The sequence below is a fragment of the Aotus nancymaae genome, unplaced genomic scaffold (assembly GCF_030222135.1).
Source record: "Aotus nancymaae isolate 86718 unplaced genomic scaffold, 86718_ANA_hifiasm-v0.15.2.pri h1tg000028l, whole genome shotgun sequence".
NCBI classification, from domain to species: Eukaryota; Metazoa; Chordata; class Mammalia; order Primates; family Aotidae; genus Aotus; species Aotus nancymaae.
In genome coordinates this window covers 3,582,421-3,607,512 of record NW_026988441.1, presented here as the reverse complement: position 1 = coordinate 3,607,512, position 25,092 = coordinate 3,582,421, and the positions used below count along the sequence as shown (strand labels likewise).

The following is a 25,092-nucleotide window of genomic DNA, read 5'->3' as shown; positions in this document are numbered from 1 at the left end:
AAAATCAATTCCTTAGATTTTGCAACAGACAAACCCACACTTTAAGTCCACCATTCATTCCCCATGTGAGGGTTTGTAAGCCACCTGCAAAGTTAGAGGGAACACAATTTTCACAAGATCCCTGCTACTTCTGATACTGTCTGCAAGTTTGGAGATCCCCAAATCCACTCTCACTTTCACTAATTTTATAGAAGAACACATATAATTTTCTGAGAGCATTTGTACTCTATATTACAGTTTATTGCCTGGAAAGGATACAGATTAAAAACAGCCAAGAGGAGAAGTTTATAGAGCAGAGTCCAGGAAAAGTAGCAAGTGCCGAGCTTCCAGTTGTCCTGTTTCTGTGGTACCAAGATGTGTTACTTTGGAAGGTTGTTTCAGTGGGAACTGTAGCCCTGTAGTGTAGTTTGAATTCAGGTAATGTGAGGCCTCCTGCCTTGATCATTTTGCTTAGAATTACCTTGGCTATTAGGGCTTTTTTGTTTTGTTTCTTATGACCTTTAAAATAGTTTTGTCTAGTTCTGTGAAGAATATCATTGGTAGTTTGATAGAAATAGCATTGAATCTGTAAATTGCTTCAGGCAGTTTGGCCATTTTTACAATATTGATTTTTCGTATCCATGAGAGTGGAATGCTTTTGTATTTGTTTGAGTCATCTCTAATTCCTTTGAGCAGTGTTGTGTAATTCTCATTGTAGAGATGGTTCACTTCCTTGGTTAGCTGGATTTCTAGGTGTTTTATTCTATTTGTGGCAGTTGTGAATGGGATTGCCTTTCTGATTTGGTGCTCAGTTTGGCTATATTTGGAGTATAGGAATGCTAGTAATGTTTATACATTGGTTTTGATGAAAATATACTCAGGTTGTTTTATCAGCTCCAGGAGCTTTTGGGTGGAGACTATGAGGTTTTCTAGATATACAACTGTGTTCTGCAAATAAGAATAGTTTGACTTCCTCTCTTTCAATTTAGACATGCTTTATTTCTTTCTTTTACCTGATTGCTGTGGCCAGAACCTCTAATACTATGTTGAATAGGAGTGGTGAGACAGGGCATCCTTATCTTGTGCTGGTTTTTTTTTTTTTTTTTTTTCTGAGAGAGTTAAATCGTTTATTGATTACACATGATAATGGATGATACACAAGCTTCATTCCCATCTATAATTTTATCTGGTACCATTATTCAATTTAGATATATTGCATAGGATGTGCCAACAATCATCTTTATAACCAATAATTCCATGATTTTGCTTGGATAATCCCTTTTAATCAGGGATTATCTGATTAAAATAGTTAACTAACTAATAGTTAGGGGAATAGTAACTAACTAATAGTTACTGTTCAGGTCACAACAGTAACTATTAGTTCAACTACACCAAGGTTTCTGAAGACAATGGCTTCTTCACCCAAGCAGGTTGTATATAAATTCCAAATAGAACCTGGCATCACCCTGAAGGAATTCTAACTTCACACTGTTGGGAAAATTTACCAAGATGGCTTCAGAGTAGACTAACTTTACACAGCACATTAAAAAAAAAGACGTTTATTCAGCGTCACGATCAGACTATTACATTTAGCAATCAACAGCATGGGTGCAAAAAAAAAAGAAAAAGAAAAAAATCTACATTAAAACCCTTCGTTGGAATGCTTTACACTTTCCACAGAACAGAAACTAAAATAACCTGTTATACAATTAGTCACAAATACAGTCCTCGAGTTTTTTGCCCATACACATGAGTATTTGTCTAAATCATGTCTTCTTTGTAGCAGCTAGGCCCTGCCACCACTGTGCTTGGCTGAGTTCACAAATCTGTTGTAACCTGTAGCTTCCCTGTCACTTCTCTGGCTCTCCTCTCCTGCTAAGCTTTGTTTCCTAATTAAAATCTTCTGCCACTGCCATAGCTACTGCTGCTACTGGAACCGCCATAGCCACCTTGGTTTCGTGGTTTGGCAAAGTATTGGCCGCCACCACCATAGGGGCCAGAGCTTCTGCCTCCTCCCTTCATGGGTCCAAAATTTGAAGACTGATTTTTGTAACTGCCAAAATCATTGTAGTTTCCACCACCTCCAAAATTGCCTCCATCATTACCAAATCCATTATAGCCATCCCCACTGCCACCATATCCACCACCACCACGGCTGCCACCAAAGCCACCACAACCACTGAAGTTTCCTCCACAACCGAAGTTGTCATTCCCACCGAAACCACCTCCACGACCACGACCGAAGTTTCCAGAACCACTTGGACCTCTCTGGCTGGATGAAGCACTCGCCATCTCTTGCTTTGACAGGGCTTTACTAACTTCACAGTTGTGGCCATTCACAGTATGGCATTTCTGAATGACAATCTTATCCACAGAGTCATGGTCGTCAAAGGTTACAAAGGCAAAGCCCCTTTTCTTGCCACTGCCTCTGTCAGTCATGATTTCAATCACTTCAATTTTTCCATACTGTTCAAAATAATCTCTTAGGTGAAGTTCTTCAGTGTCTTCTTTAATGTCACCAACGAATATTTTTTTCACAGTTAAATGGGCATCTGGTCTCTGAGAATCTTCTCTTGAGACAGCTCTCTTTGGTTCCACAACTCTTCCATCCACTTTGTGTGGCCTTGCATTCATGGCTGCATCCACCTCCTCCACAGTGGCATACGTGACGAACCCAAAGCCCCTGGATCGCTTGGTGTTTGGACCTCTCATTACCACACAGTCTGTGAGCGTTCCCCATTGCTCACAATGGCTCCTCAGGCTCTCATCGGTTGTTTCAAAGCTCAACCCTCCAATGAAGAGCTTCCTCAGCTGTTCAGGCTCTTTAGGAGACTCTGACTTAGACATGATCGCAGGGAGAAGAAAGACTTTAACGATGCTGCTTCGGCTGCGTCCGCGGGCAGAAAGGAGCAAACTGACGAACGTATTTTTTGCTGGTTTTTAAGGGGGATGCTTCCAGCTTTTGCCCACTCAGTGTGTATGATGTTGGCTGTGGGTTTATCACAGATGGCTCTTATTATTTTGAGGTATCTTCCTTCAGTACCTAGTTTACTAAGAGGTTGTAACATGAAGGGTGTTGAATTTTATCAAAAGCCTTTTCTGCATCTATTGAGATAATCATGTGGTTTTTGTCTTTAGTTCTGCTCATGTGATGAATCACATTTATTGATTTGCATATGCTGAACCAACCTAGCATCCCAGGGATTAAGCCTGCTTTATTGTGGTGGATTAGCTTTTTCCTCTTTTGTTTTAGCCAGTGTCTCACTCCATCATCCAGGCTGGAGTACACTGGTATGATCTTGGCTCACGGCAGTCTCTGCCTGTGGGTGCAAATGAGTCTCATGCCTCAGCCTCCATAGAAGCTGGCATTACAGGTGTGTCCCGCCACACGCAGCTAATTTTTTTATTTTTAGTAGAGACTGGGTTTAATCATGTTGGCGAGGCTGGTCTCAAACTCCTGACCTTAAGTGATCCTCCCTTCTCAGTCTCCTAAAATCTTGGGATTATAGGCATGAGCCACCATGCCCAGCCTGCATTAGCTTCTTGATGTGCTGCTGGATTTGGTTTGCAAGTATTTTGTTGAGGATTTTAAACTAATGTTCATCAATGATATTGGCTTGAATTTTTCTCTCTTTGTTGTGTAACTGTCAAGTTTTTGTATCAGGATGATGCCGGTCTCATAAAATGAGTTGAGGAGGAGTCCCTTCTTGTCAGTTTTTTCTGAATAGGAAGTTCTTTTCTGAATCGGAAATTTCCAGCTCTTCTTTGTACATCTAGTAGAATTCAGCTGTGAATGTCTGGTCCTGGGCGTTTTTTGGTTGGTAGGCTATTTATTACTGATTCAATTTTGCAGCTCATTATTGAAATTTAATCTTTTAAAGGACTCTACTAGCAAACCAATTTCACCATTTGCCCAAAAGGGAGATACTATCTTTATTTCCATAAAGAGAAATTATTGGTCTGCTTGGGGAATCAATTTCTTTTTGGTTCAGTGTTGGGAAGGTTATGTGTCTAGGAATTTATCTGTTCTAGATTTTCTAGTTGTGTGCATAGAGGTGTTCACAGTAGACTCTAATCCCCTTTGTCACTTCTAATTGTGTTTATTTGGCTTTCTCTCTTTTTTTCTTTATTAATCTAGATAGAGGTCTATGTACCTTTTTAATTTTTTTCAAAAAAGCAACTCTTGGATTCATTGATCTTTTGAATAGTGTTTCATGTGTCAATATCCTTCCGTTCACCTGTGGTTTTTTTTTTATTATTATTTCTTGTCTTCTGCTAACTTTGAGGTTGGTTTGCTCTTGCTTCTTTAATTCTTTTAGTTGTGATGTTAGGTTGTTAATTTAAGATCTTTCTAAGTTAGTGATGTAAGTGTTTAGTGTTATAATTTGTCCCAACACTGCCTTATCTGTGCCCCAGAGATTCTAATATGTTGTGGTATATATACACCATGGACCATCATGCAGCCGTAAAAAGAATGGGATTATGTCCTTTGAAAAGACATGGATGGAGCTGGAGGCCATTATACTAACCAAACTAACACAGAAACAAATAACCAAATATCACGTGTTCTCACTTATAAGTTGAAGCTAAATAATGAGAACACCTGGACTCAAAGAAAGAAATTACAGACACAGGGCTTGAGGGTGGAGGGTGGGAGGATGAAGAGGATTAGAAAAAATGACTATTGGGTACTAGACTTAGTACCTGGGTTATTAAATAATCTGTACAACAACCCCCGATGACATGATTTTAACTATATAATCTGTGCATGTACCCCTGAACCTAAAATAAAAGTTTAAAAGAAAAAAACTTCCAGCATAATATTTTGATTTCTACACACAAATCCTTATAAATGGAACCAGGACTTTTTGGAGAAATGGCTTACTCCACCCTAGGTAAAAGAGAGTATGGGGTTAATTTTGAATATATCGTTGATTCAAAAAGTAAAAAACCACAATCATTTCCAGGTTGTGGGGAGGGAGGAAATTAGAAGTGACTGCTTAATGGGTACGAAGTTACTTTGTGGAATGACAAAAATATTCTAGAACTAGATAGTTGGGATAGTTATGCAATATTGTGAATGTTCTAAGTATACTTAATTGTACTGTCTAAAATGGTGAATTTACATTGTGTGTATTTTAACTCATTAATACAAAAGAAATTTAAAAACTGGTCAGTTATAGCCCAGCTAGGAAACTTTCCAATGAACACATTTGGAATAACTTGAACAACAACAAAATTATAGAAATATTGCTTTCCTTGCAATATTGCAATATTTCGTTGCAAGTGAGAAGGAACCTTTGAAATCTATGGGATAATAAAAATGTGAAGGGGTAAAAGGGAAATCTCCTTTTTTACAGCAGATCATCAACCAAAACCCTTATACATAATGGAACTTTAGTACATCTGTCCTACCATCATCATCTGATGATTGAGTCACACGAAAAAATTGTAAGTAGATTCTAGAACAATATCATCAAAAGTAAAATTCTTTAGGATACCTCAAAGTATTACTGCAGTGACTACTTACTAATTACAAAGGGAAAATGCACTTCTAAAATGGGTAAATCCACATGTGGAATTATCCACAAGTACACGTATCAACATTATCAATGATCCACATTCCGTGATGTGTGTGATGGGGTACATTCAACTCTTTAAATGTATGAACAGGTAGTGTTTCAGAAAAGATAATGATTTCTAGAATTTCAGGGAATGAAAATATCTTCTTCATGGATAACTGAATGAAGAAATAAACTTAATGGGTCAGCGAGTCCAGTATCACATTTATGTAAACCCATTGAACCAAGACAAGACTATATGTATGGTGTGAATATATATTTAATTTGTGTGCAATTAGAGATGCAGTATCAGATGTACACTGACACTACGCAGAAGGTGGATAAACACAAAAGTACAGAAAATGGTTACATTTGGAAATCAAAAGAGTATTGGTGTGTAATTAATTAATGTGAGTTTTACCTAACTTTAAGTATTTTGTCATTAACAGTGAACACAACAGCTCCAGGTGAGTTCTGTGTTTTCTTATAGAGAATTACTGAAACTGAAGGTGGTTTGGGCAACTTTCAAACTGGCAGATGGTGTCAGAAAAAAAAGTGGTGGTCCTACATAAACTGTGCTTCCTCTTATTTTTCAGTTGGCCTAAAAACACACACAAAAGGAGCAAATGGTGGACATAAATTGTGAATTTATCTGTTGCAAAATCCAGATAACTTATTTTGACCATTAAATTTTATATTTCTTTATTAATTACATAACCAATGAGACATCCTCATTATTTTTAGCAAAAATAAGTGTAGAAAATTCTGGTAACCATTCAATGCTGTTGAATTGAAGTAGGATTGGCTTATGTGATAGTTAAGATATGATAGACTCTATCAGTTAAACCATTTGGTTCTAGCGTTTGTTTTTGTGAGAGAGTATTATGAACATCTCTCTTTCTTCTGGGGATAATTTTCTCTTTAGACTTCCTATCACTGCTGGAGGTCAATATTGGTAAAGTACATTTTCCTAAATTATTTCTGTAGCATAGTTTCTACATTAATTGGAATTTAATATACAAGTGAGTCCAGTGATTTCTAATGTGAATTACTGACATCATATTTTGCTTTGACTTCTACCTCATTAGAAATCCTTCTCATTGTTCACCACCCACTTATGAGTGAGAACATGTGATGTTTGGTTTTCTGTTCTGTGTGAGTTTGCTGAGAATTATGGTTTCCAGCTTTATCCATGTCCCTGCAAAGGATGTGAACTCATCCTTTTTTATGGCTACACAGTATTCCATGGTGTATATGTGCCACATTTTCTTTGTCCAGTCTATCATCGATGGGCATTTGGGTTGGTTCCAAGTCTTTGCCATTGTGAACAGTGCCGCAATAAACATACATGTGCATGTGTCTTTATAATAGAATGATTTATAATCATTATATCCTTTGGGTATATACCCAGTAATGGGATTGCTAGGTCAAATGGTATTTCTATATTTCTACAACCACCATGGCATGTGTATACCTAGGTATCAAACCTGCACATGTACCCCAGAGCTTAAAGTATCATAATAATAAAAAAAGAGAAATTCTTTTCAGGAACCTTGTCTGATTTTGTTTATCTGCTGAATCCTTAAAAATGTTGCAGTGTAGAAATCTGAAATTTAAGAATTAAGTTTAAATATTAAATTAGGAATTAAGTTGACTTTGGGGTAGAGGAACTCAGAAGAGACTGGAATCCAGTGAGACACACAAACCTCTCTGCAAGTCCCTTATGGATCAGAGGTTAATATTTCAAGCTTCTTCCAGATGAGACCATGTGTGCCTTTAGGGATCCTATAAAAGTTAGACTTCCCAAACACTTCAGCAGTCTCTTACAAGATACTTATAAGAAACTTGTAATTGGTTTTGGTAATTAGCAAGTGGGAAAAAGGTTTTCAGAAATGTTCTCAGCTCCCCAAGCCTGCACTGTCATTGTCACTACAGGCACAGTGATAATTGCAGTCCTGGGAGGAGCTGAGGTCACAGAATCACAAGCCTTTATCTCAGAGTCTAGTTGCCTCTTGCATGTCTTGGCTGTCATGACCTTCACACTGAGCCCACACCCTGGCAAAGGGAAGAGGTCTAGTGAGTATTTTCTATTTCATTTAAGATGCAGTCTGTAAGGAAAGGAATTATGAGTAGGTGACCATGCCTGGTAAATACATTCTTCTGAGGTAGAAACAGATCCAGTGGCAAGACTAGACAAGCAGGAAGAATAATTTATTTGCTATGAGCTGAGGTAATAAAAAGAGAAAGGTCATAGATCATATGCCAATCTCTGATGGCTCTTCATATATATTTTTAAAGCCCTCACTAAAGATGATCATTAGTGAATAATTCAAGCAACAATGATATCTGATATCCTATTTTAAATGTGCTTAGGGATTTAGTAATAAAATCAATATGCTGTTTACATTACCTTACATGAAGAACAAACTAAATTTTTAGTACTATTATTATAGGTGTGTTTATAATGCCTTCATGCTTATAATGAAGATTAGGATAGCACTCTAGGAATTAGCTAATTCTGTGCAGAAACCATGATCTAAAATTCTTTCTGGAATTAAAAAATACTTTAATGTAAATCTAGTGATCTACTTAATGTAGTAATTGTATTTCTTTGGAAACGTCTGTGGTCTGATAATTATGGTGAGATTGCATTTCTTCTTGAAGTTAGGAATGCAACCTTTAAGGAGAAGCTAACATTATAACTATAGACATTAGTGGATGTCAAAACCAAATGTATATTGTGTTTTTCCTCTGGTTTGATAATACTTTAACATCAATCCCAAGCTGTTGACATATTTTTCTGTTATTTCAGTTCATACTTGCACAATATTTTATATTCTCCAGACTCCATTTACGGAAGTCTCTTGTATTTTTATATCTTTCACAAATCTCACCTCATTCCTAATAGTTTTTAATACCTATTAAAAATAGACAAGCATTTAGCCTGAAATGAGTAATAATTTCTACACTATTTTTTCACATATTAATGTTTCATGTTTCAAAGTTTAGTGACAAAATAATATTGCTCAATAATTTATTTGATAGGTGCCACTGTATTTTTTTTCTTGTAATAAAAGCAAATGAATCTTTTTACTGCCAAACTAATATTGAGTCAGTCTTGCATTCATTAAATTCTATTTGGACAGCAAGCAGTTTCATGTAGCATTAGTTGTATTAGTACACTGTATTTTATTAGGATCTCTGAAGCTTCGTTCCTCTTTGATGCTGGCCTAGATAATAAAATTTAATACCACAGTGGAAACTTGTTACAGCTAAAATTATACTATAAAATTCCAACAATGTAAAATGAAATATCAAGTCATAAAAACAAATTATACATCGAGGTTATTTGAAAACACAGCTGACATAGGTTGTTAGTGTGGCACAGTGCTTAGGGCACTGTCTTTGTGCCCAGCAAAGCCAAGTTCATGTCTCCACTCTGCCTGTACTCAGCGTGACAATGTAGACAGATCACTTAGCCTCTCTGTTTCTACGATCTTCATGTCTTGACAATGAATATATTGCCAGTATCCAGCTCATATAGTTTGGAAGATCAAAGAAAGTAACATAAGTTTAGCATTATAGCAGCGATTCATATAATGCAAGTACTATTTGAACTATACACATTCAAGTCCCAAAAAGGGACTCTTAGCAAAATAGAAGTGTAAGCCAATATTTCTCAGTGAAAAGATGGGATTTTGTTGATATGAATAGTGCCACCCACACTGCATATCTCCATGCTGGATCCTCTAGCTCTGATGATATCAGGCAATGGGAACTGTCAGAATGACTTCCAGATATCTGACAATAGGAATAGTCCACATATCTCAAAGTGTAATTAGAATCCTGGGCATTTTCTCTCTTACTATTTTCTTAAAATTTCTTTAACTGCCCCGAATGCAGGCTGAGATTCATATATTTAATTCTCAAGCATGTGATTATAGCCACGTTTTGGTCACTTTCTTTTAATATGTCCCCAAGACAATGGCAGCTTTTAGGCTGAAGGATTTCCTTTAAGATTTTCAATGTAAATTTGTTTGCTATCCTCATAGAGGTGGCAGGGTGTGTTTACAGGAATTATCTTCCTCTTGAGTGTCTCCAGACATCTTGATAATCTCTATGAACCCCAGATAGGTAGAACTTAAAATAAAAGTTCCCAAATATATTGTATTTTCTATTTTCCTTTGCTGGACCCTGTAATGCTGACAAGGATCATTTTTTTCTCATATAGATGGTTGTCAAACAAAGTGAAAAATAAACATCAGAAATTAAAAAAAAGATTTAGCATGTTGTTCTACTGAACTTCATGGCAAAACTACAACTCAGGACATGCAGCATTGTTCTTATTCTTTTTGTTTCATGTTGGGGTCATGATCTGCACCTGTGGCTACATATGTTTTATTGTATAAAGACACAAACAGCAGGTAGCACATATTCACAGGAACAACCTTTTCCCCAGCTACTTCTTCCAACTGTTTTTCCCTTTTTAAAAAATTAAGAGCATACACATTATATGTGTATAGTTCAGTTGAATATCACAAACAAAATATGCCTTGTATGCAACATCTAGATTCAAAAATAGAATATGGCCACCCTTCAGAAGTTCCTTGTGTCCCTCTAAGTCAGTGCCCCCAGGGGCATAGTTCTGTTGGGTGTATTTGTAGGAGTAGAATTGTTGGGACAGAAGTTTATGTCTATTTTTAAATTTAAGAGATTAAATCACTTTGCCTGTTTTATACTTCCTTTTATATTTGCCTCGTTTTCATTCCATATGATTTTTGTGAATGTATTGTTGGCATTCAATCTCATTGCTGTATAAGATTGCATTGCGTGCATGTCAAACAATTGAGTCATTCTACCATTGATCAGCATGTGAGTGGGCTTCAGTTCAAGGCTATTATGACTACTGCTGGGATATAAGTTCTGGAATTTGTCTTTGGTGATATATATAGAAATTTATTTGGGGTATATTCATACAAGTGAAATTGTTGGGAGATAGGTTTATATTGTTCAGCTTAAGTAGATACTACCAGTTTTCCAAAATTTTTGTGTCAGTTTTAACACCCATCTACAGTGTAGGAGATTCCTGGATTATCCTCATTCTTGACAAAACTTGGTACTTTCTGACATTTATTATTATTATTTGAGATGGAGTTTCGCTCTTGTTGTCCAGGCTGGAGTGCAATGGTGCATGACCCCGGCTCACTGCAACCTCTACTTCCCATAATCTAGCGATTCTTCTGCCTCAGCTTTCCGAGTAGCTGGGATTACAGGTGCCCAGCACCATGCCCAGCTAATTCTTTGTATTTTTAGTAGAGACAGGGTTTCACCATGTTGGCCAGACTGGTCTCAAATACCTGACCTCAGGACCTCAGGTGATTCACCCGCCTTGGCCTCACAAAGTGCTGGGATTACAGGCAAGAGCCACCATGCCTGGCCTCCTGATATTTTAAATATAGATTGCCACTTGGTATACAGTGATACCAGGTAATGATGCTGTTTGAATTTTACTAAGGGCATTGAGCTTTTTCTCCATATTTATTGTTTAGTGAATATTGCCTGGTTTTTGTTTAGTTTCTATTGGAATGTTTTGCTCATATTTTATTCTATGGTATACTCCGTTATTGTTCTTTTTTTTTTTTTTTTTTTTTTTTTTTTTGAGACGGAGTTTCGCTCATTACCCAGGCTGGAGTGCAATGGCACGATCTCGGCTCACCGCAACCTCTGCCTCCTGGGTTCAAGAAATTCTCCTGCCTCAGCCTCCCTAGTAGCTGGGACTACAGGCGTGCGCCACCATGCCCAGCTAATTTTTGTATTTTTAGTAGAGACAGGGTTTCACCATGTTGACCAGGATGGTCTCGATCTCTTGACCTCGTGATCCAACCATCTTGGCCTCCCAAAGTGCTGGGATTACAGGCGTGAGCCACCGCGCCCGGCCCATTATTGTTCTTTAAGCTACCTACACCTCTCCCTTCCCCACCCCCTGTGTGTATCTGTGGTATGTGTTTGTGCCTTTTAATGAGTGCCAGCTCTTAATTGATTATGGTCTGATTTGTCATTTCACCCATATGGTGAAATGTGTTTTGTGCTGTTTCCACATTTTAAAAATTCTCAGAACACAGAAATATTTTAGTTACTCTAAGTATTTTATTAATTACCATTAAATTTATATCAGCAATTCATTCAAAATTGATTTTTTGTATGATTTGAGTAGTGATTAAGGTTGACTCTTTTTTATCCTTATTCTTGAGAGATATCAGTTTATTCTGAAAATGTTGGATTATGTTTCCTTCTATTTGCTGTCACTTGTCATTGCTTCCTCCAGGTTAACACTGCTTTCTTCTTAGAGCTGACTTCCATGAGATAACCCTGCAATCCTTTCTACCTGGATATGCATCTTGATGTCTTTGGTAATCCTGCAGGAGCACACAATGACAGTTACTCTTGTTGTTAAATCCTCATTGAGGTATTTTACTCATAAGAATGATTGTTGCCATAATTTAAAGCAAAATATACTGAATGACACAAGAGCTTCTTCCAAGGATTTGATAATAGGAATAATTTTCTTATCACAGACTACAGTTGGAATCCTGGGCAATTTCTCTCTTCTTTACCATTATCTCTTTCTTTCCCACACTGGATGCAGACTGAAGTCCACAAATGTGATTCTCAAGCACCTGACTTTAGCAAACTCCTTGGTCTTTCCCACTAAAGGACTTCCACAGGCAATGACAGCTTTTGGGTTGAAATATTTAATGATTTTGGATGCAAATTTATTTTCTATGTTGAAAGAGTGGGCAGGGGAGTATCCATTGGCATCACCTGCCTCTTGTGTGTCTTCCAGACCATCATGATTAGCCCCATAAACTCTAGGTGGAAGCATTTTAAAGCAAAAGCCCCAAAACACATTGGTTACTCCATTCCCTTCTGCTGGATCCTGTATCTTGTGGTAAATTTCATTTTCCCTGCCTATGTGGTTGTCACATACAGCAACAAAAACACCACAAAGAAAAGAGATTTTGGATACTGTTTTAGTATAGGTCGTGACAAAATCGTAGACTCACTGTATGCAGCGTTATCTATATTCCCTGAATTTTTACTTTCTGTGCTCATAATCTTGTCCAGTAGCTCCATGATTTTCATTCTACACAGGCACAAGCAGCGGGTCCAACATATTCATGGGACAAAAGTTTCCTCCAGATCCTCCCCAGAGTCCAGAGCCACCCAGAGCATCCTTGTCCTGGTGACCACCTTTGTGTCTTTTCACACCCTCTCCTCCATCTTACATGCTTATATTGCTCTATTTCACACTCCCAGTTGGTGGTTGGTTAATATTGCTGCCCTAATTTCTGCATGTTTTCCAACTGTTAGCCCCTTTCTTCTCACGAGGCATGATTCCAGCATATGTAGACTCTGCTTCCTCTGGGTTAGGAAAATGAAATTTCTTCATATTATTAGATAAACCACGTTTTTGCCCAATGATCACTTTTTTTGCATTTCTCATTTTTGAGTTGTAAATACAGAAACTTACAGAAAAGCCACATGCCCTTCTAAGGTAACCCCTAATGGGTATTGAGGTCTTCAGCTGTTTAACTGTGGGACTTACATGGACATAGCAGAGGTAAATGAAGCAGGTTACCCTCATCCTCGTGCATAGGATCCTGCAGATAGTAGTCTTGAACAAATGTTTCTTGAGACAAATTAAACAGATTTGGCTTCAGATTCTTTGTCAGACGGTGGTTGACTGAGTGTTGTGCTTCAGGAATAACCTGTCGGAAGTGATTACAGGGAAGTGAGTGGTGGGTATTGTCTGGAGACAAATCTCCATGGGTATCTCACGGATGGTTATGTCTTACGGACAGACGTAGGGACAGCATTTGTTCTAAATGGTCTTTTATGGAATGTTCATGTAAAAAAATTCCTTGGAGATTCTTCTGAAGAACCACTCAGATTCCTGTGACTTCCTTCTCAAATCATCTCCGTTGTCAACATGGCGCTGCCACCCTTCTTTGGCCAGGGTCAGCCAGGCTCACTGCCCCCGCAGGCACCGCTTCCCGCTCTGTCTGCTATCTGCCCGCCTTCGCCCTCCCGGGCTTTTCCGCCTCGTCTCCCTCAGAAGCGTGGTCCTTTTCTGGGGCCTCCACTCCCTTCCTTTAGCCTCCGCTGGCTCTGCAGCTCGGAGTCTCCACAGAAGCCTCCCGTGGCGGTGGCGGCGGTGGCACTGCCATCTTCTATCCGGTGTCACCACCGTCGCTGCCTCCGCCGCCGCCCCTTCTCGGGACCGACGCCTGCTAGCGGCCGCGGCCGCCGACTTCCGGTCCGGTGCTGACTTCCGGTCGGGTACCGCCTTGGAGCCTGCGCCGGCCTGAAGCACTGCCACTGCAGCCCCTCAGCGCCTGCGCGACCGGCAGTGGCTAGAGGCGGTGTTTGGGACTGTCTGGTCGGTGCCCTGGCGCATGTGCGCCAGGCCCAGCCTTGCCGAAGTGCTAGGGTGGGTGTGCGGGGCTCTGTCCCTGGTGCGGCTGCTGTGCGGCCTGACCCAGGCCCTGTGCCAGGCCGAAGCTGATGGCGGGTTCCCAGGTCGCACCGCTGCATGCAGAACTGGCTGAGCGGCTACAGCCATTGACCCAGGCTGCCTGTGTGGACGAGGCACGGAGGAGGCTGAAGAGGGCATGGGAACGCGAGGCCAGGCGGGAGGCAGAGGCCGCGGGGGCAGTGGAACGTGAGCAGGAGATTGACCGCTGGAGGGTCAAGTGTGTGCAGGAGGTGGACTGAAAGAAGCAGGAGCAGGAACTCAAAGTAGCTGCTGATGATGTACTGACTGAAGTGACGGAAAAGCAAGCAGATACTTCGGGCTTTCAGGAAGTTCAGGAAACTGAGGAAAGAGGCTGCAGCAAGGAAAGGGGTCTGTCCTCCCCTCTCAGCAGATGAGACTCTTGAGCATCATCTTCAGCGACTGAAAAAACTCATGAAAAAGCGCTCTGAACTATATGAAGCTGAAGAGAGAGTCCTCCGAGTTATGCTTGAAGGAGAACAATAGAAGAGAGGAAAAGAGAATTAGGAAGGAAACAAAGAAAAGAAAGAGAAAATTTTACTTCAGAAACATGAAATGGAGTCCAAGTTGTTAGGGGATCTAGACGAGTTCCCACTTGCTCACCTCTTGGAGCTTTTCTGACTGTATTACCTCCAAGCTGAGCAGTCCCTGCCAGCGCTCATCCAGATCAGGCATGATTTGGATCAGTGCCTGGTGCCATCCGATCATCCCAAAGGCACCTTCATTCCCCAAGAATGGGTCCTTCCCCTGCCCCCCAGCAATGACATCTGGGCAACTGCTGTTAAGCTGCATTAGTAAAGATGCTCCAGGAGTGTGGTCCAGTCAACGCTCTTTCCAGCTCTAAATATTAGCGATGCTGCCATCTTTTGCTGTAGACTAAACTGCAACTTCTAAATTCCATGTGCATCCCCTACCCTGAAGTTATGCTTTCCTTCTTGCTCTGTGCTGGCCAGAGATGCGTCTTGAATCAGGAGATTAATGTGGTTCTTCAGGAAAGGACTTAGGTGAACTGAGGTTATTACCACAGGCAGTGAATAACCTTGGTTCACCAAATTTGCCTGTTTTGAGGGGCTTCGTCCAGAGTAACTTGTTAATTTACTCTTAACTTCCTTGAGTGGTGATGGGTAAGTACACTCAAACACTGAACACAGGTTTGTGATGGGTAGATTTCACAGCCCTTCCACTAATAGTGAGTGTGAAGACAAGCTTGATGCAAAACCTCCTGACCTTTCCTACTCTAGGAAGAAAGGTCAAAAACGTGTTATCTTCGGTTTTGTTAATTCCAGTTTAGTGCTCCTTGGGAGGCTGCTAGTTAGGAAGATGGCAGTGGCTCTAGGCTGGGTTGCTGGAAAAGATGGTGGCCTAGTCTGTTATTCAGGTGGAGAACTTAGAAAACCTGAAGAGTACCCAAATTGGCTTGTGTTTTAATGTTCAGTGACTGTATTTTTTCCATGTTAGAAGGATCCTAATGAAAGCACCTGTTTTGTTCTGTATTGTTTTGTTTTTAAAGTTTCTAAGGATCTAATTGTTCAGAGTCCCCAAAGATCTTTCTCTAATGGGAGTGGGACCTTAACCTCACCCAGTCACATTGTAGGAGCCAGTATAGCTGGGGAATTATCTTAGGAACTCAAGCTTCTAAAACTAACCGTGTAGTCAAATCTGGGGGCAAAGAAAATAAAAATAATAAAATTTATTTTTTATATTCATTAATAAATGCTGTTGTGTTTGGAAATGATCACTCATATAATGTCATTTTTTTTTTTGGTTCTGTTTTGGTTTGGTTTTGCCAATTATCTTATTTGTATTAAAACTAAAAATCATTTTTATTTAAACTTTTTTTGTAATATAGCAATAGCATTACCTTCTGGGACAGTGAACAAACCTGTTTCCCATATGTGGAAATAAATGTCTCCCTCTTGGGCAAATGGTGTGGCAGATTTCCCAGTAGTTCCCTTTAAAATATTGAATTTTTAAATACTTAATGTTCCTCAGCTGTGATGCAAACCTCCTGAATGTGCAGCATTCACCAGATCATCTCTGGATCATTCCTGCTGGAATTGTGATGAAAAGGAAGCAAGTAAAACTGGTGTAATCAGAATGTTCATGCTGCCTGCTGTGCCATGAGTAATAGTTTTTTTGCATTGTTCTTTTCCTTTTTTAAAATAAACGTTTTAGGTGTATTTATGTTCCCAGCAAAATTCATTGGAAGGTATGGCAATTTACCCTATTCTCCCCACCCTCGCATATGCAGTCTCCATTCTACCAAAATCCCACACCAGAATGGTATATTAGTTACAGTTGATGAATGTATACTGATACATCATTATCAGCCAAGTCCATAGTTTACATTAGGGTTTACCCTAAGTTTTGTACATTCTATGTGTAAGATTTCTCATCGAGTTCAAGGAGGAAACAGAGACCGGAGTAAGGAAATTAGAAGCCAGTTTACTCAGCTCCCGGGCGAGGTTCTATGGTCCTGGAAAGGGGCCAAAGAAGTTGTGCTTCTCTTCTTGGGACGTGGGGTTTTATAGGGAGTAGAGGTAACTGATCAACCGCGGGGAAACAAAGAGGAGGTAATTTCATTGGATATGAAAGGACTGGGAACGGACGAGGTGAACAAAGTGGAGGGATTTCCATTGGTCATGAAGGAACCGGGCACGGATGAGGGGCTGGTCGAGGACGTACGGGGGAAGCTACCATAGGGCAGGTCTTTGGCGGGCTTTTTCAAAATTTTGGCGGGTGCAGGGCTGAGATTGGAATGCGGAAATGGGTAAGGGGGAGCCCGCGTGGAGAGGGCAAATGCTGAGTAATGCGCTCAAAATGGTGACGTAGTCTTCAGGCGCAGAGAGAGAAGGGCGTGTCCATTCGGCTCCCAGCGAGGCAACCGGCCTTACATTCTGACCTTTTTGATGATATAGGATGTCACTTCTTTTCTGGCTACTTCCTGCTGAACAGGGGCGAAGTGGGGAGGTCAGTTGGCTGGTGCCTCAGTCAGGATTTGGACATAGGGGTGAAGTAGCATCTGGTTTACGGCTACCCTGGAGATTTCCCTTATGCGTGCTTGTAAAAACCTGAGAAAGAACGGGGCTAACATTAGTAGAAGGCACACCACGATGAGGGGAACGATAACGGGAGCTAGCCAGGTAAATATGGGAGAGTGCTACCAGTTAAGGGAAGAGCCCGGTGTATTCTGTTTCCTGTAGAAGTCTTCTTGGAGGCCGTAGAGAGTATTGACCTTTTCTTCTACTAGGCCTGTTTCGCTGATGTAATAGCAACACTGTTCCTGGAGAAACAGATAGGTACCCCCTTTTTCTGCCATTAACAGTTCTAGGGCCCGCCGGTTTTGGAGAGTTACCTGAGCCAGTGACGTTATCTGCTGCTGGAGGGATGCCAGAGAGGCGGCTGATGCCTCAATGGCCACACGGAGCTTGTCCTCCAGTTGAGTGGCCAAAGTGATGCTGTAGCCCATGGCTCCACTTCCTATTCCAGCTGCTGCAAGAGAGGATGCTAAAGAGAGGCCTATTACTATTGGGAGGAAGACTGCTCATTTGTCCCGGTGATTAGGGGACGGTGCAATGAGGAACAGGAACTCGGCTTATCCATACACTTCTAACTGTGGGACTAGGGTGACAGGAACACGGGAACATGAAGGATGTTTTGATAACTTTGGTTAGGGTTCCATTACACCAAAAGTATCCTCCTGGAGGCACATAAAGGGAAGATTTTTACATTTACCGTGGTGTTGCACCTGAGGCTGGGGTTGTTAGCTGTCCCGTAACATAGAGAGAGAGACTGGGAGTGTATTTTGAATAAGAGGATTCCTGTTAAGGTGGTGTCAGGTCCTGTGGGCATTTGTGACAGGTTGAATCTGGTCTGGAGGGGAACTGCGGCTAAGGGGGGTTGGTTAAGGGAGGCACATAGAAAACAACCTGTGAAGTTTTTGGCTTCAGTTAAGCTTAACATGCTAGCACCTTGCCATACTAGTGTTATCCATGAGAAAGTCTGGGGAGTGTTGCTCAAGGGCTTGATTTGGTTAGTTAAGGTGGCTTCATTTTGTCGGATGGTGTTGCTCAATGAGTTAAGTCGGTCTATTTCTATGGGCAGAGTGCGGGTATAGGTCCAATATATTAGCCACGTGCTGCTGGGGTGGCTATTTTGAAACCAGGAGTATATTTTGCCTGCAGTGCCCTTTTCCCAGCGGACGTTCCAGGGGTCGTGGATAACAAGAGACACTCTACCTTGGTTGTTGAGAAGGAGCATATCACTATGTGGGGAGCCTTCGGTACGAAAGGGCTTGTGTATAACACAATTAGCGTACGGGCATCCACCATAGGTCTGGTTCCATAAATGACAGCGGTCCTGGGTTTGTTGATATAGAAAACAGAGGGCAAAGGCATCCCTAGAACTCCTAATGCTGTTGGACTTGGATTGCGGGAATTCGAACTTTATGGCTGACTGGCACCCTGCGGGTTGGCAGTCTGCTTGAGTGAGGTAATGAGTTTTAGTGGTGGGGCCATCTGTCCAGGACTCTTGAAGGTAGAACCGCCAGACGTAGTAAGTACTGGCATTAATGGGAAGGACTAGAACAATTGTGATGAGAAAGGTTTGGAGGGTCAGAGGGTAACGAGCAGGGGCCACATGTGAGGCAAAGGTGAGTGGGGCCCAAGGGTTTGGACCTCCACTGATAATTCTTGGGGGCCAATTTGAGGTGGGACACATGGTACCAAGGGGTGTGGCCTAAAAGTTTGTGGCAGTTGGGGTGGTCAGGACAATGATGTGGGCTCCCGACCACCTGGGCTGCAGAGACCCTGGCTTGAGTTCCCAGAGGAGAATGCTGTCACCTGGCTGGAGAGGTACTGCCAGATGGGAGTCCTCTAGTCCTGGAACTACGGGGAGAGTGCAGTCTGCATGTTCCCTGAGTAAGTGGCGGAGGAGAGAGAGGTAGGGGAGGTAGGAAGCCAGGGGAGGTGGTTGTACTGGGAGATTGTGATAAATCAGAAAAGGCCTGCCATATAGCGACTCAAAGGGGCTGAGACCCTTTGGCTCCCACGGGGTGGCTTGGACCTGGGTCAGAGCAAGAGGTAGGAGTGTGGGCCAAGAGAGTTTTACCTCTATGGCGAATTTGGCCAGATGGTCCTTGAGGATGCCGTGAGCCCGTTCAACCTTACCCGATGACTAAGGGTGGTAAGGAATGTGCAATTTCCAAGAGATGTTGAGAGACTCGGCGACCAGCTGGACCACCCGAGCGATGAATGCTGGGCCATTGTCTGACTGGATGGTTACGGGTAGGCCAAAACGAGGGATGATTTCCTGAATTAAGAGGGAGGCCACCTTGTCCGCAGTTTCCTTGGAGGTAGGAAAGGCTTCAATCCATCCAGAAAAGGTATCTACAAAAGTTAGGAGATAGCGAAGCTTTTTGTGAGAGGGCATATGGGTAAAATCAGTTTGCCAGTCTTGGGCTGGTAATTGCCCTGCATTTGGTGAGTAGGGAACTGTGGCCTTAAGCCACCCTGAGACAAGACTTTAGAGCAAGTGGCACATGCTTTGTGTACTTGCTCAATTGTCTGTTGTAAGCCCGGTAGGGAAAAGAGGGGCTGCACGAAGCAATATAATGTCTTGGGCCCTATATGCAAGGGGATTGGTGTATTTCAGCAATTATTTTTGAGGCCTGTTCCCAGGGAGGAGCAATTTTGTTATTTAGAAAAATCCAGCCCTGGTCCGACTCATTCCTCCCTTTTAATATGAGGTCCTGTCTTTCTGATGGCGAGTAAACTGGCGGCGTGGCTGTGGCAAGGAAAAGGACCAGGGTGGGGGCTGGTTTGATATTGGTTAAAGACTTAGCTGCTGCATCTGCCCTTGCGTTGCCCCGGGAGACAGCATGCTGTTGGAGCTGGTGTCCTTGACAATGAATGACAGCAACATCTTTGGGCAGCAACAGGGCTTTTAGGAGATTAGAGATTTGAGCAGCATTGACTATGGGAGATCCCTTTGTAGTGAGGAATCCCCATTCTTTCCAGAGGGCAGAACGACAATGCGTAATAAGGAAAGCATACTTTGAATCAGTATAAATATTCACTCACTTTCCCTGTGCAAGCATGAGAGCTCAGGTTAAGGCAATGAGTTCCGCTTTTTGTGAGGTGGTTCCATCGGGAAGCCGGCGAGCCTCGAGAGTGGCTGAATCTGTGACTACTGCATAAGCTGCTTTTCGCTGCCCCTCAGCTGTTGTTATGGAACTCCCATCTACATATAGAGTGAGGTCTGGGTTAGGTAGAGGAAGGTCGGTTAGGCCTTCTCTGGGTTTGGCAAATGTGTCTATGAGTTCAGGACAGGAGTGGGCTGGGGAGGGAGAGTGAGTCGGAAGAGGAAGCAAAGTAGCCGGGTTAAGGGGGGAAGTGGGATGGAGGCTGACTGAAGGATTTTCAATGAAGAGTAGATGAAACTCCTGTAAATGGGAGGGTCCTAGATGTGTGAGGGATTTATGAGAGAGAAGGTCAGTTAGTCGATGAGGAGAGAACACTGAGATGGGCTGGCCTAAGGTAAGCTTTAGGGATTCTTCGGTCAGCTCTGTTGCCGCTCCTAGGGCTTGCAGACACGGCTGCCATCCTCTGACAGTGGGATTGAGCTGTTTACACAAATAGGCTAAAGGACGGTAGGTGGGGCCTAGGGGTTGGGTTAAGACCCCCACTGCCATTCCGTTTTTCATCAGTGAACAAGTGAAAAGGGCGTGTAAGATCCGGCAATTGAAGAGGAGGTGCCGTGGACAGGGCAGTCTGCAGAGTTTTAAAGGCTTGCTTTACAGCCCTGGATGAGAGAGGGGTCCCGTGGGGGTGTCTTTGGCTGCCGCATACAAGGGCTTAGCCAGAGTGGCGACGTTAGGAATCAAGTGATGGAAAAATCCCACAAATCCTAGAAAGGAGAGGATTTCATCAGCTGTTTCCGGGGGCTGCAGTGCAAGTAGTGCCTTCTGACGGTCTGTTGTCAAGCCCTTAGTTTGGGGAGTAAGGTGAATACCTAACTAGATCACCGAGGTGACCGACAGCTGTGCTTTGGAGGGGGAAACCCGGTATCCCCTAGACCCAAGGAAATTAAGGAGAGTGGCAGTATGCTGCTGTGACCTGGAGAGGGAAGGGCTGCAAAGCAGCAGGCCATCCACGTACTGTAAGAGGAGACTAGGCTGAAGGGGGCAAGAGGGTAGGTCGGCTGCTAATGCTTGTCCAAATATGTGAGGGCTGTCTCTAAAGCCCTGGGGCAGGACCGTCCAGGTCAACTGCTGCGAGAGGTTAGTGTCTGGATCGGTCCAAGTAAAGGCAAAGAGGAAATATGAATTCGGGTGTAGGGGAATGGTAAAAAAGGCGTCGTTGAGGTCAAGGACTGTAAAATGAGAGGTATTGGAGGGAACATCGGATAAGAGGGTGTAAGGGTTGGGAACCACTGGGTGGAGGGGCACCACTGCGTCATTAATTAGGTGCAGGTCTTGGACTAGGCGATAGTCACCGGATGGCTTTTGGACCAGTAAAATAGGGGTGTTGCAAGGGGAACTGGTGGGGATAAGGAGCCCTTGGGTTAAAAATCGAGAAATTATAGGTTTCAGACCCTGGGGGTGGTTTTTTGAAATGGGGAACTGAGGACGGGAGGGAAAATGGGTGGGGTCCTTGAGGAATATTTTGACTGGCGTGTGATGTGTGGCAACTATAGGCTTGGAAGTGTCCCAGACTGAGCGGTCAACTATCTCAGGAGAGATAGGGGGTTGAAGTGAGGGGTTGTGACTGGGTGTGTTGCCATTTAAAGTCAATACCAGGAGATGGGTGGAGTATGGGGTCGACTGTAGGGGGCCAGTGAGTTGGAGGGTAGCCCCTAAAGTCTGGAGGATATCTCGTCCTAGTAGGGGGACTGGGCATGAGGGTATGATCAGGAAAGAGTGCATGAACGGATGTCCCTCGAGGTTACAGGTTAAGGGATGGGTCCAGTTGAGATAGGAGGGCTTTCCGTCAATTCCCACAACTGAGACCTGGGAAGGTATGCTTGGTCCTGAGTAGGAAGGCAATACAGAATAGGTAGCCCCCGTATTGATCATGAAGGAAACACACTTACCCGCTACCTGTAGAGTGACCCTGGGCTTGGCAAGGGTGATGGGGGTCTCCAAGTCCAGGCCGCGTCAATCGTCTATGAGACCAAGGAGTTCAGAGGAAGGGACTGCATCCTTTGGACCGGTCTGCCCCTCACATGGAGGTGCAGGGGGTGATCCTGTAGTCCGGGACGGGCAGTCTACCTTCCAGTGTCCGGTCTGTTTGCAGATAGGACAGGGTCCAGGGGCCGGACGCGGACGGGGGCACAGTCGGGCCTAGTGCCCGTCCTGGCCGCATTTGAAGCAGGGCCCAGGTGGGACCTTCAAAGCAGTCTGGGTGGGTCTTGAGGGACCCCTTCGGGGGGGGGTCTTAATGAGCCCCCTACACCAGACGCTTGGTAAGCTGCCGGCCTTAGAGCTGCTACAAGAGCTTGGGTTTGAAGGCTCACTTGTTGCAGTAAATGGGCCATGCAGGTAGCCTCAGCCTTTTCTTCTCGGACATTAAAGACCTTAAATGCCATGTTCACCAGGTCCCTTATGGGAGTTTGGGGGCCCTCCTCTGCCTTTTTTAGTTTCTTCCTAATATCTGGTGCTGACTGAGAGATAAAATGGGTTGCCAGGAGGGTAGCCTCTGCCACAGAGTCAGGGTCTACCCGGGTATGGAGGGCCATAGTGTTAGGGAGTCGGTCAAGGAAGGCAGCTGGGTTTTCAGTGGGACCCTGGGTTATTTCCCGCAATTTATCATAATTAGCTACCTTTTAGGACGCGTTCTGCGTGACCAGTAGGAGGCATTGCAGCATCTGGTCTCAGCGGTTGCGACCGTTTTGGCCAGTTTGATAGTTCCAATTAGGGTGGGCCTCAGGGACAGCCACCACACCCACGGGCATCTGAAGATCAGTGAGATATACCTGATCAGTGTGGGCCCTGGCTGCCACAAGGATGCGGGTGTGCTTGTCAGGAGTGAGGGTAGAGGACAGGATTACCTAAGTGTCATGCCAGGTTAGGTCATATGCCTGAGTAAGATAACGAAATTCCTTGATGTAAGTAGCAGGGTTGGCAGAGAATGACCCTAAGCGCTTCTCAATGGTGGACAGATCAGTAAGGGAGAAGGGAACGTGCACTCGGACAACACCCTCTGCTCCGGCCACCTCGCGGAGAGGACAAAGGAGGAAGCTTCCGCCGCTGGGAGCACTGCGTGAGCGAGTGTGGGCACTAACAGGAGAGGCCATGTCAGAACTCAGAGGAAGAGGAGCAGGAGGGGGTTGGGGGACAGCTTGAAAGCGGGGGGGTGTTGGGAGCAACTTGAAAGAGGAGGAGGAGGGGGGGTTGGGAGTAACTTGAAAGAGGAGGAGGAGGAGGTTGGGAGCAACTTGAAAGAGGAGGAGGAGGAGGTTGGGGGTTTGCATATGGCGGGGGTTTCGTGGGTCGAATGGGGGGTAGGAAGAGTTCTTTGGCCAGATTGGGGTCGGAAAAAGAAGAGGAGGAGGTTGGCAAAGGGGCCGAGGGCAGTGCGGGAGTGTCCTTGGCCAGGAGTACCTGGGCGGTACTGCAGAAAGAGCAGAGATCGGGGTGGGAGTGGAGATGCCAGAAAGCCTGAATATAGGGAACCTCTGCCCACTTGCCGTTCCTCTGGCAAAAGTTGTCTAAGTCTGTTAGGACACTAAAGTCGAGCATGTCCTCCAGAGGCCACTTGGACTGGTTGTCCAGAGGATACTGTGGCCAGGCTACAGTGGAGAGGAAGAGTAGCCTCTTCTTTTTTATAGAGAGACCTAGCTTGGGTAAGTTTTGGACCAGGCACCCTAACGGTGACTGGGGGTCTGGGCGGGATCCCTGATTACCCATATTTTATGCTGTTAGGTGGCCTAAGGATGAGAAGTGGACACGGAAAAAAAATTATACCCAACACGGGCAGAAACGCTGTTTTCCCAGAGGGGGTGGATTAGAGAACGTACAGGCAGCAATGATAACAATGAGAAAGAAAATAAAAAGGGACAGGGCTAGAGCTGTTTGCCACATGGAAGAGGTAGGGGAAGTGAAAGGGGCAGAGCTGGGAAGTGGGGTTTCAGTGGTAGAAGAACACTAGAAGGGAAAAGGAGAACAGAGTTATTTCCAAAGGACTTTCCAATTCAGTGAAAGTCCCCTGCAACCAATGGTCAGTCACCCACTGTAGAATATCTGCTGCCTCGAGGGATGCAGGCCTGAACCACTGTATATTGGCTAGCAGGAGTCTAACAAAGCTGGTGAATTGACAGTAAAGACAGAACCACATGTAGAGTTGACGAACAAAGGGTGGGTGCCCCCACATGGGAGACCAGTCTGATGCCTTCCCGGCCACATCCCCAGAGGGATGTTTCAGGGGCGTCGTAGCTAAGGTGTACCTGTATAATCCCCGGGCCTGGTCACCTCAGAACTCGTGGTCCTGAGGTGAATCACCATTATGCTTTATGACGTCCCCATGGAACCGCGGGTGGAGGCCCACGCAAGCCCCGTAGCCATTAAGCCGTGGGACTACACATAAATTCAGTCACACACACATTCACTCAGGAGCAGGAGGAAGGAAAAGTACCTAGGCGGGAGCTGGCTCGCAAAAGAGCGAGTTGAAAATTTAAACCCAGAGGTTTAAGGAGCTCCTAATTACCCAAACAATAGCCGCCGCTGCGAAGATGATCGGTAGGATGGCTCAGCGTTCCTGGCCGTCCCACTGAACACCTGAGACTACGAGAGGGTCCAGGAAGGTGGGGATGTCTCCCTCAGATTCCTGGCCCTGAGAGACCCCTTACAGGGAGAAGACAAGAGTGCAGGGACATCTCCGCTATGCTCAGGTCCTCGGAAAGAGGGGAAGGGGAGTCCCTGACATGGCCACGTTTGCAAGCAGGGAGTCCACAGAGCAGGCAGTGGGAAAAGTTATGGGCAACAGAAGTCTTATCTCGGGG

General features: G+C 43.8%; 3 protein-coding genes and 1 pseudogene across 3 annotated transcripts in view; 2 read left to right on the top strand and 2 right to left on the bottom strand.

The window, feature by feature from the left end:
• Positions 1-25,092, bottom strand: part of LOC105723807 (zinc finger protein 577) — a 330,132-nt gene that overhangs the window by 247,915 nt on the left and 57,125 nt on the right. The gene's annotated exons all lie outside the window — the stretch shown is intronic.
• On the bottom strand, positions 1,789-2,826 carry LOC110568700 (heterogeneous nuclear ribonucleoprotein A1-like 3). The gene has a single exon (XM_064380763.1). It carries the CDS (start codon positions 2,824-2,826, stop codon positions 1,873-1,875), a length of 954 nt encoding a protein of 317 aa, XP_064236833.1. The 3' UTR covers positions 1,789-1,872.
• On the top strand, positions 11,972-13,002 carry LOC105724271 (vomeronasal type-1 receptor 4-like). Its single transcript, XM_021668589.2, is given in 2 exon segments — positions 11,972-12,287; positions 12,290-13,002. Coding segments are annotated over 2 exon segments (1,029 nt in total).
• On the top strand, positions 13,531-14,889 carry LOC105723991 (programmed cell death protein 7-like; annotated as a pseudogene).

Coding starts and splice junctions, on each gene's coding strand:
- LOC110568700 (XM_064380763.1), bottom strand. CDS start 2,826: ATGTCTAAGTCAGAGTCTCCTAAAGAGCCTGAACAGCTGAGGAAGCTC.